The sequence below is a fragment of the Alligator sinensis genome, unplaced genomic scaffold, assembly GCF_000455745.1.
Source record: "Alligator sinensis unplaced genomic scaffold, ASM45574v1 scaffold101_1, whole genome shotgun sequence".
NCBI lineage: Eukaryota > Metazoa > Chordata > Crocodylia > Alligatoridae > Alligator > Alligator sinensis.
The window spans coordinates 201,801-213,021 of record NW_005842924.1 but is presented as its reverse complement, the minus strand read 5'-3'; the positions used below and the strand labels follow the sequence as shown (position 1 = coordinate 213,021).

Sequence of the window (11,221 nt, the reverse complement as noted above, 5' to 3'; positions counted from 1 at the left end):
CCCGCCAGGCCAGGAGCCCGTGACGCAGGCGCGGGGGCAGGACCCGTCGGCCCCGGGGCGCAGCCAGGCCGGCCGCCTCCTAGGGGCCTGCGAGCGTGGGGGGTACATCACCTGGGCACACAGCAACAACTCCCGGCCTTGGCGGCGGCAGCAAAAAAACAACTTATCCGTCGCTCCAGACCGCCTACGCATGCGCTCCCGGAAGCCAGGGGAAGCGAGAGAATCCCTCCCACTCACGTAACAGGCGCAAGAGTCATGTGACTTGCATCCTGCGGTCATGTGATACAGCCCTCCAGCCATCGCGCGGGAGCATAGCAATACCGCTGGAGGTCACGTAGAGCGTGCCTGCGTTGGAGCGGGCAGCGCGGGGTCACGCCGGCGGGGCGGGGCGGGCGGCCTGCGGCCCATGTGGAGCGGGAGCAGGAGGCTGAGCCAACAAGCGCCCAGCGGCGGCGGCAGCAACAGCAGCAGGAGGAGAAGGAGAAGGAGAAAGAGGCCGCCAAGTCTCCAGGCCTTGCGCGCATCCAGTGCGGCCGCGCCATGAAGGGGTGAGTGCGGCGTGGGCCCGGCCCGAGCGGGGCGCCGGGCCTGGGGTGGCGCAGTTCGGCACAAACCGGCCGTCGCGTGACCCCGCGCGCCACGCCCCGCTCTCTACCTGCGGGGCCGGGGGCGTCCCGGGGGCGCGGCGCTGCGCAGCCGGTCTCGGCTCGTGGGTTGCGGGTCGTTCCCTCGCGGGGGTGGAAGAAGCCGTCGGAAGGACCCGGCTGCGCCGCGTTTGCGTGAGGGGAACTCCTCCGCGGGTCCCGGCCGCCGCGGGCCGAACCACGTTTCCGGCGGGGTCTTCTCCCGCGGAGGGTGGCAAGGCGACCCCGTGCCTTCTGGCCCACGGCCGTGTGGAGCTGCGTGTCATTTCTGCATCAGGTGCCTCCCTGGGGAAGGCAGACTTTGCTTGCCTGCCCCAACAGCCGCCTGGAGAGCTGGCAGCAGGCCCACAAATGTAGCTGGCATTGCTCTTTCTTGAGGGGTAGTGTGTGGATGGACCAGAAAGGCTCCTGCTTTCTGGAGTTTGGCCCCTGCCCTGACGGTGTAGGGTTGGTCTGGACTTGCCAGAGCTTGGTCCCTGATGGCCCAAACTGGCCTCAGCATGTGCCAAGCTTCTGCATTGACCATCAGGGCAGGTGCCAAGCTCCAGGAGCCCCGTGCCACCACCCCAGCTGGGCAGTGCCTCCTACCGCAGCCGCCAAACCTGCCCTAAAGGTGCTGGGTGCAGCATGTGCTCCCTCACACCTCAATCTTGGCACTACAAGGTGTGAGGCTACAGCCTGGATGGACCCAATGCTCCACAGCAGTAAGGGTGGCCCGGCATGTGTGGAGTTCCACCTGCCTTGTGACTTCCCATGTGTCACCTGTGCCACCCTCCTCTTCCACCCCCCACCCCCGACTTACCTGCAGGTAGCTGCAGGAGCTGCACCCACCACCCTGCCTGGTTGTATTTGTGTGATGTGTGTATATGCATGCACATGGCACCCCCTGCCTCCAGTGGCCCTCCCTCTAACCCCAAACACTACCTTGCAGGCTGGAAGTCTGGTTTCCTGTTTCAAAGTGGAAAATTTGCATTTTTCCATGGGAAAAAAGAAAACACAGATTCTTGGTAATCTTACATTTAATGCCTGTCAATAAAGCAGTGTCCAATATAATCAGGTCTTTAGGTCTTGTGGGCAAAGAGGCAGAGCAGCCTTGTAAGGAGTAGGTGGGTATGCAGGAAGAACAATAAAATTGATCAGCAGCAGGTCACATGTTAGATGTGCTTCTCTATGGCTGAAGCTAGAACTTAGTTTCAGCTTGGATTCCCCAGGTTTTTTGATTTTCTGTGGCTTGGCTCTGCTTGGATTCTATATCAGTTTTGAATTGAAAGAGAGAGTATTATTGCTTAGGCTTGAATATGTTACGTTGTCTGGGCAACTTTCTGTGTCAGGCCAGAGCAGACTGGAGTCTCCAGATTTACATGTAGTACACAAAATGTGCCTGGGTGAAAATTGTCATTTCTCTTATCTGGGGCTTCAGTGAATCTGAGTTGGGGGGTTCATTACAAAAGAACAGGAAAAAACACCCCAAAAACTATTCCTTGATGGCCCTTTAATAATAGACTTTTTTCTCAGTTGTGCTTTTACTTAATCAGTTGTGAAGTTTGCCAAATTCCAGGGGAGCAGATCAGGTCTGTGATATTCTATACTTTTCTGTCTCTGCTTTTCTGGCACTCCTAATTTTCCTTGGGGGTGGGATTTGCTCCCACAGGTAAGTCCGGGGTGGGGATTGAGGCCTCCATAATGAGAGAGGGAGTTGGGCAGGCTGGGGTTTGGGCTGCGGCCCAGCTCAGGCAGTATGTGAGGCTTGGGGCCCAGGGCCACGTGTGGCTGCAGGGCCTGGACAAGGAGTGGGACAGCTTTTCCAGGGGGCAGGGGAGGGGCTGGCTCCCCACTGGTGTACACACTCCTGGCGGGAGTATAGGAGGGACATGACCCTTAGATTTGTGCATGGGGCAGGGGTTGGCTGTGGGTTCAGGGCTCCCTGCTCTGCTGGGTGAGACCCAATGCAGCAGAGCGGGGCAGGGAAGTTCTGTGCTGCCACCACAAGCCCTGTGCTGCCCGGGCAAAGTGCCTCCTGTCTGTCTGGCAGCTGTGGCCCTTCTTGGTCTGGCCCTCTGTTCCTCCTCCCAGAAATGGAGGTGTATGTGGGAGTTCCACCTGTCCTGCCTTGCCTCTGTTTCTGGGAGATAGTGCCAGTTGGACAAGAAAGGGCTGCAGCATGAGCCAGTTCTCCTGCCTGCTTCGGGTTATTGGAGAATCCTAATGCTGGAGGAGCGTATGTGTGCTGCAAGCGTTCTTGGTCTGACTGTGCACCAAACGCATGGGGCAATTTTACCTGGTAGCTGTAAAACCCAGTTTTGAATGGCTGTATATGGGAATTTTCTACTAAGTGCATGTTAGTTAACATGTACTTGAAAGCATAGTGGTAATCTTGGGAGCTTTGTAGATCAGCTCTAGAGCCTGAGCAACAAATGAATGAATGAGGCTCCTAGTGAATTAGGATGAGGGAAGGAACCAGTCACATGGTTACTTGAGTTTTTTATGCCTTTCTAATCCAAAACAGACAGGGTATGTAGTTTGCAGCCCTTTCCTCCTGCCTCTAATTTTGGAAGAGCTTGCAGCTGCCTGATAGAGTTTTTTTCCCCATTCCTTTGTGAATGTCACACCCTTTGTAAACACTCACAAGACCTTTGTGTGAAAAAGCTAGATCCAGAAACTCCATTGCAGGGAGCATGCAGGAATCAATAAGCTGAGGGGCCTCTTCTGGTGGCAGCTGTAGCTTCCTTGACATAGCCTGTTCAGAGTACTTGGGATTCCTTAACTATGTACTGCTACTGTTTGGAGAAATTCCCATAGTTCTCTTTAGAAGGAACCTCTGTGAAATTTGTGGTCCATTGCCCATACACTTTTGCTTTACTTAGTTGGTCTTAAACTTCACTTTCATTTTTTTTTTTAATTTATATTGACTTTGAACCATGGGGAAAAAAACATGAGTGAAAGGAACTTGACTTCTACTGTCTGTAGACATTGCTGATATTCAGATGCAAAGTGATGCAAAGTAGGGTTGTCCTCAGTATTGTCTTCTTTATATATGGATATATTTCTTCTTTAAAGCTGATGCATTGTTCTGGTAACATTTTCATGCTACTGTCTCTGAGCACAGAGCGTAAAACAGAAAAGCTTACTACCTAAAAATGCTCAAATTAGCAGTCATGAAATTCGTGATGTCTCAGAAAATTAAGTTGTGCTCCTCATTGCTGTTAAAGGGCTGCATCCAAAGATAAACTTCAAAGAAGTAAACAAGAAACAGGTTTCTGGGAGGCTGGATCTGTAGTCCATAAACATCAGGCTCTGCTTCTGATTGATTCTGTTGTGTTTATGAGCCTTGAAGAAGATGAGGCACTCTTCAATGGTAGATGCTATACAAAAAGATAGTAAGGGACAGTCTTTGCCAAATGAAGAGTGTTGCAAACAAGAGCTGCTTCTCTGGAGACAGCTGGCCCAATGGGAACCGTAGTGAGGTGATGTAATGGGTGGAGGACATCAGGCACAGACCAGAGACTTAGCAAGGCAGTGTCTGAAGCCAGGAAGTGCACGTGAAGATTATCTATGGCTCTGGCATGGAACTTACACAGAAGAACTTCTTGAAGTAAATTCTACCAAGGTAAGGATTTATTTTTCTTTCCCTCCCCTCAACCCTTTCTAAAGTTTAGGATGTGAGTTTGTGTAAAGTCCTATATAAAAGGTTCAGATCCATTTGTCCAGATCGGAAACATATATGTTTCCCAGTAGAGTTCTGTACTGTGTCATTTGTACGCGACCATTACTTTGTTTCCATTGGGAGGGAAAAAAAAAGACCTTTCTGAATTGTCACAAAATATTAGGGCTGTGCGAAATTTTGCCGCCAGCTTTGTTTCAATGCTGTTTCGACTCGTTTCGAGGTCAAAACAGCAAAATCGAAACGAAACAGATATAGTCAAAACAAAACGAGGCAAGTTGAAATGTTTTGCCGTTTCAAGGCTGTTTCGACACTTTGCCCATAGGCTATAATGGGGAAGGTTGAAACAACCGATAACTTTGTCATTTCTGGCCTGACTTGGATGAAACTTGTAGGAATGGTAGCCCTTTCTGAGGGCATGAAGCATGCCAAGTTTCAAGGAGATAGGTACAGGGGGGGGTTGGGGGAAACTGTACCCCAAAGTCTTGAAAGCAAAACTCATGTCATGTGTATGTGTTAAGCCACAGCAGGGTCAAAACTGCAGGCATGCTAGCCCCTGCTGAGGCCACAAAGCCTGCCAAGTTTCAAGGAGATAGGTGCAGGGCTTTGCAGGAAACTGTACCTCAAGCTGTGGACAAGCAAAACTCGTGACATGGGTGACACTATGTTAAGGTGCAGCAGGGTGAAATCTGCAGGCCTGCTAGACCCTGCTGAGGCCACGAAGCCTGCCAGGTTCTGGGGCCTTGCACCTCTGGCTGCTGACAGGCAAAACTCATGACATGGGTACTTCTGGGACTGTGTCTGTCTTGGGGCACAGGGGGGTGAAAACTGCAGGCCTGCTAGGCTCTGCTATGGCTGCAAAGCCTGCCATCTGTTAAGGAGATAGGTGCAGGAGGGTTCTGGGGACCTGTGCCTGTAGCTGTTGACAGGCAAAATTTGTCTCAAACTCCTGGAAGATCATTTCAGGCTCAACATTAGGAAAAACTACTTTACAACTAGGGTGTTCAGTCTATGACCATTATTCCTATTTTTCTCCAAAGGTGCCCTGGTGAACAGTTGTTCACCGAGCCCTAGATGGTAGCAGCTTACCGCTACATCAGAAGCGTATAAGTCGCCTCTCAGCCTTCTCTTTTTCAGGCTGAAGAGTCCAAGGTCCCTCAGCCTTTCCTCATATGGCTTGCCTTTCTCTGAATTCTCTCAAGCTTTACCAGGTTCTTGTTAAAGTGCAGAGTCCAGAACTGGACACAGTACTCTAGCTGCGATCTCACCAATGCCAAGTAGAGCCTAGTAGAGCAGGAGAATCACTTCTTTGCAATGGTTTTGCTGGAGATGCATCAACTGATGCATGCCAGGGTATTGTTGGCCCTACTGGCTACAGCATCGCACTGCTGGCTCATCTGTGGTGGCAAGTGATGGGGGATCTTCAGTCCTGCTGCCTGATGAGAGGCAGCAGTTGCACAAGCACCCATGTCATGAGTTTTGCCAGTCAGCAGCTAGGGGTGCAGGGCCCCAGACCCCCCCTGCCCCCATCTTAACAGCTGGCAGGCTTTGTGGCCACAACAGGGCCTAGCAGCCAGGCCTAGAGTAGTTGTGTGTGTCCTGTCCCATCCCTCCCCGCCCCAGGTCCATGCCTCAAGACAGACACAGTTGCACAAGCATCCATGACACAAGTTTTGCCTGTCAGCAGCTAGAGGTGCAGGGACCCAGAAACCCTGGTTGACAGCTGGCAGGCTTCGTGGTCTCAGCAGGGGCTAGCAAGCCTGCAGATTTCACCCTGCTGTGCATTAACACACACAGTGTCACCCATGTCACAAGTTTTGCTTGTCTGCAACTTGAGGTACAGTTCCCCTCAAAGCTCTGCACCTATCTCCTTGAAATGTGGCAGGCTTTGTGGCCTCAGTAGGGGCTAGCATGCCTGCAGTTTTGACTCTGTTGTGGCTTAACACATACACGTGACACAAGTTTTGCTTTCAATATTTTGGGGTGCAGTTTCTCCGAACTCCCTGCACCTATGTCTTTGGAACGTGGCAGGCTTCATGCCCTCAGAACTTCCTGCAAGTTTCATCCAAATCAGGTCAGAAATTACAAAGTTATAGGCTGTTTCATCCTTCCCCGTTATATAATATGGGTGAAATGTCAAAATGGTTTTGCTGTTTTAACCCTGTTTCGATGGAACGGAACAGCTGTTTCAAATCGAAACAAAAGTCAAAACAGAACGCTGGTCCGCTGAAATGTTGGTCAAACCGGAATGCTGCCGTTTCGCACAGCCCTTACAAAATATGTCGTCCTGGATTTCATACATATAGAAAAAAGCTCCCCAGATAATCAGAAGACTGCCAAATTGTCACCCAGTCTATTGATGGCAAGACAAATAGGGTAGCTGTATAGAGAAACAAAGGTTTAGATCCATGACCTTTTGCATCTGGAGGTATCAGTGCGTGTACTCAGCTTTCTGCCCTGAATCTCAGATCCTTATTGCCATGCACAGTATTCACTGACTTCCATTAAAATGTTGTTTTTTTTCTTAAATCAGTTTATTGAAACTGGTACAGACTCTGCCTTCACCTCCTCCAGCCACTCGTGCCCTGGTCCACAGCTCTACCCCGCCGGCCACTGGCTACCCCTCTGCCAGCCTGCAAGGAGAAACTTGTGGTTTCCCATGGCCATGTTTTTTTTCCTTTAAAGGGGAAAATCCACATTTTTCCATAGCAAAGAGAGAACCTGGATCCCTACTTATCAGTTAAGCAATTAGCTGCTCATTCACAGGTGCTCTCTTCCTCCCAGCACAGGGCTTCTTGTGGGCTGTGTTGTCTGACTGGGCCTACCTCCTCCTTCCCTCCCCTCAGTCAAAAGGCTCTTGGACCCAGGAGTGGCTCCTATCAGCAGCTGTGTTATCAGTTAATTGTTTACCTGATATAATTAGAGGAGATTAAATTAATATTTTTTTTAATGTTATGTACATCCCTAGTTTGGGCTTGAATAATGGGTCTACATATGAATGGTCTAGATGGTTAAATGCTCTTTAACATGAAATGGCTTAAGGAGTCAGGATTCCTGGGCTTCATTTCTGACTAACCCTGATATGCTGTTTACCATCAGGTGAGTGAGTTCTTTTTAGGCCTCAGTTTAGGTATGGTATTTGCCTATCTTTTGGATTTTCTTGGGCTTTGGTATAGTAGACCATCAGCAGAGGAGAGTGGAATCACAGATCTGTTCTACCCTATTACATGTTGTTTCTGATGGAAAATCCTGAGGTCTTTTTGTCCTACTAGCTCTACATACAATTCCCATTGATTACAGTGGGTGGAGCCCTTTAATTTTCTTTGGGTTAAGTTTATTTTGCTTTTGCCCTTGCTGAAATGACCTGGCTGTCTCTCACTTGAACTTGAGCATTTGAATGGCTGAGATTCTTAGTTGCTCTCCTGTCTTTGCCTTCTTGAGATTCCATCTGACACAGTGAGTTTGCATTTCAGGCCAGTATGCCTCCTAGGGGACTGGTTTGATTGAGAAAAATCGCACCCCATTTTAGCGTGGCTGTGGTCTGAGACGGGGTGGGCAATTATTTCTGCTGGAGGGGCCACTTACTATGTTTTGGTGAGCTGTTGAGGGCCGCACGTACGTTTTTTTAGAAGCGATCATTTTAACTAATTACAGATAAATCATATACTAAAAAATAAACATCAACTGTAATATATTTTAATTTTATTTTAAAATATTTTTGTCCTGACATGCTTTTTTGAGTAGTGTATATAGAAGTGATTGCATAATAGCTCAAAATAAATTCTTTCTCTTGTATGTTGTGTGGGGGAGGGCTCTGGGCTGGGATGTGTTGGGGTGGAGAGGAGGGGGTGTATATGTAAGGGGGAGATTTGCCCACATGCTAGGTCCTGGGAACTGGCTGGGGTGGGGGGAGCATCACAGGGGCAGCTGCGGTCCAGATACACTCAATTGGCAGGTGCCTCCCAGAGGCCAAATTTAATCTGTTGGCAGGCTGAATCTGACCTGCTGGTCTGGGAAAATATAGTCCAGGAAGCCTTCTGGAAATGAGTATTGTGGACAGATTTAGACTGTAGCTACCCTTATACACCATAAAAGAGGCTTCTGTACCTTACCAGTTTGCATGTTCAGATATTCTCAAATTATGAACTGGGTCCATTTGAAGCCCTATTTCTTGAATCCATAGATTGTAGAGTCGGAAGGGACCACAATGGATCATTGTGTCCGACCCCCTGTCCCTGGCAGGAAAGAGGACTGAGGTCAGATGACCCCAGTCAGGTGACTATCTAGCCACCTCTTGAAGACCTCCAAGCTAGGTGATAGCACCACCTCTCTTGGAAGCCCATTCCAGATCCTGGCCACCCTTACTGTGAACATTTTTTTCCTAATATCTAACCTAAATCCACTCTCAACTAGTTTACACCCGTTATTCCTAGTCACTCCCTGGGGCGCCTTAGTAAACAGCGTTTCCCCTGTTCCCTGTTGACCTCCCCTAATAAATTTATAGGCAGCCACAAGATCTACCCTCAGCCATCTCTTATGAAGGCTGCAGAGATTCAGCTCTGTCAACCTCCCCCCCCGTAGGATCTATCACAAAGGCCACTAATCATGCGAGTGGCCCTCCTCTGGACCCTCTCGAGATTCCCCACGTCCCTCTTGAAGTATGGTTCCCAAAACTGGACACAGTACTTCAGCTGCGGCCTGACCAGTGCCGCATAGAGGGGGAGCATCGCCTCCTTTGTTCTATTAGTCATGTACCTGCTAATGCACGACAAGGTGCGATTGGCCTTGTTGATGGCCTTGTTACACTGCCGGCTCATGTTCATCTTGCAGTCAATTATGACTCCAAGATCCCTCTCTGCCTCCGAGCTGCTGAGAAGGACATTCCCCAACCTATAGGTGTGCTGGGGGTTCCTCCTTCCCAGGTGGAGTACCTTACATTTATCTTTATTAAATTGCATCTTATTTCTCTCTGCCCATTGATCCAACCTGCCATCCACCACCACTCTCTGGGTGCGGTCCCTAAGCCAGTTGGCCACCCACCTGACCGTGTAGGTGTCCACTCTACAGTCTGCTAGCTTCCCAATGAGAATAGGATGCGAAACTGTGTTGAAGGCCTTCCTAAAGTCCAGGAAGATGACATCAGCCTCAGCTCCCACGTCCAGGCAGTGTGTGACCTGGTCATAGAAGGCTACAAGATTTGTCAGGCAGGATCTACCTGTGACAGACCTGTGCTGGTTTCCCCTCAGCATCGTTTCCCCTGCTAGGCCTGCACAAATGTGTTCTTTGATTATTTTCTCTAGCATTTTCCCAGGAATAGAGGTAAGACTGACTGGTCTAAAGTTACCTGGCTCATCCCTTCTCCCTTTCTTGAAAATGGGCACCACATTGGCCCTTCTCCAGTCCTCAGGGACCTGGCCGGAGCACCATGAGTGCTCGAACAGCTGTGCCAGTGGCTCAGCTATGACACTGGACAATTCTTTCAGCAGTTACCAACTCTGGAGCCGCCGGTTGACTTCCTTGATGTGGGCACCCTGGAGACTCTGGCTGCTGCCAACCGGAAGTATGGAAGAAAATACAACCTGTGCTCCAGTCTTCTTGAGGCTGTCTCCCAGTTCATGGAAGTCCTTTATGATGCGATCAGGGCTGGTCCTAGCCGCATCGTTGGTTCCCACATGGACGAGGACCGTGGGGTAGTAGTCAGAGGGCTTAATGAGAGCAGGAATTGCCTCAGTGATGTCCCTGATCTTGGCTCCAGGCATGCAGGAGACTTCTCTCACCATAGGATCCGGTTGACAGATCAGCCTCTCCATGCCTCTCCGGATCGAGTCACCCACTACAATCACTAGGCGTTTCTTCTTCTGCCTGGGCAGTGATCCCCCAGCTTGCCCAGTAGGGGCTACAGGGATCACCTCCTCTGCAGGAAAATGCTCCTCCTCCGTCTCCTCCATGGTTGTCAGGGCCCTGTATCTGTTTCCCATGCGCAATGGGGAAGCAGACACCAGGCCCTGCCGCCTGGATCCAGGGGTGACTGTCCTCCACTCCCTTGCTGCAGACTCCTCGCGTGGAGTTTCACCCGTGGGCATCTGGAGCTGTAAGGAATGAAAATACCTGTCAATCACAGCCTCATCATCCCTGATCCCCCTTAGCCTGCTCACTGCCCCCTGGAGTTCCCTCACCTGCTCCTCCAAGCCTCGAAGGTCAGGCAAGGGGGCTCCTCCCCTCCCCTGACGGCAGGGTCACCGCCAGGCCACCCCTGCAGACAGGGGGGCAGGACTCCATCTCAGTGGACACCTCAGAGGAACTACGGGTGGGCAGCGCCATCTGAGCTGCAGCTGCATCCCGTGCTCTTACCTTAGCTGCTCTTAGCTGCTGAGCTTCGAGTCATCATCGCTCTTGCTAGGTGTTCCTTCTTGTTGCTTACTCTTTGTGCACCCGCCTCGCGTGAATGTCTGCGCAAACGCAGGCACGCTCTGTTTGCGCGCTCTGTTTGCATGTGGCTCAGGAGCGCAGCTCAGCCAAGAGGGATCCGGGGGCTTCCCCTCCGGATCCACTGCAGCTGTGCCAGCTCCTGCCCCACTTACCTTCAGGGGGTCAGCTGCTGCTGCCCCCGCTGTTGCTTCTCAGCCTCCACCGCCTCAAGGACGTTGCAGGGGGCACATGTGTGCTGAGAGACCACACGTGTGCCCAGTCAGCCTCCTCTCCCTCCTACTGCACCCAACTGCCATCTTCCATTAAATCAAATTCTGAAGCCATTTAACTGATTACATACAAATGTACTGGACTTTTATAATCCATTGCCCAATTAGAAGTTGGCTTCTGGCAGTGCATCTTCTGTTTAGCATTAATGCTAAACAGCTATTTTCAGTGGTATATTGGGCTAAGAAAGGTCAGAGGATGAAACAAGGAGTGAGGCATT

General features: G+C 50.7%; 2 protein-coding genes across 4 annotated transcripts in view; one reads left to right on the top strand and one right to left on the bottom strand.

The window, feature by feature from the left end:
* ATP6V1A (ATPase H+ transporting V1 subunit A) overlaps positions 1-261 on the bottom strand; it is a 35,253-nt gene extending 34,992 nt beyond the window's left edge. Inside the window, exon 1 of the mRNA XM_006036195.2 lies at positions 112-261. The gene's annotated coding sequence lies outside the window, so the exon portion shown is untranslated. The remainder of the gene's footprint in view (positions 1-111) is intronic.
* Positions 262-360: 99 nt separating this feature from the next.
* Positions 361-11,221, top strand: part of NAA50 (N(alpha)-acetyltransferase 50, NatE catalytic subunit) — a 33,440-nt gene continuing 22,579 nt past the window's right edge. The window contains exon 1 of one of the 3 annotated variants that reach the window (XM_025192458.1): positions 361-548. In XM_025192458.1, coding sequence (XP_025048243.1) covers positions 541-548 — 8 coding nt within the window. In that variant the 5' untranslated portion in view covers positions 361-540. The remainder of the gene's footprint in view (positions 549-11,221) is intronic. The other 2 variants (XM_006036194.3, XM_006036193.3) reach the window with 2 other exon arrangements.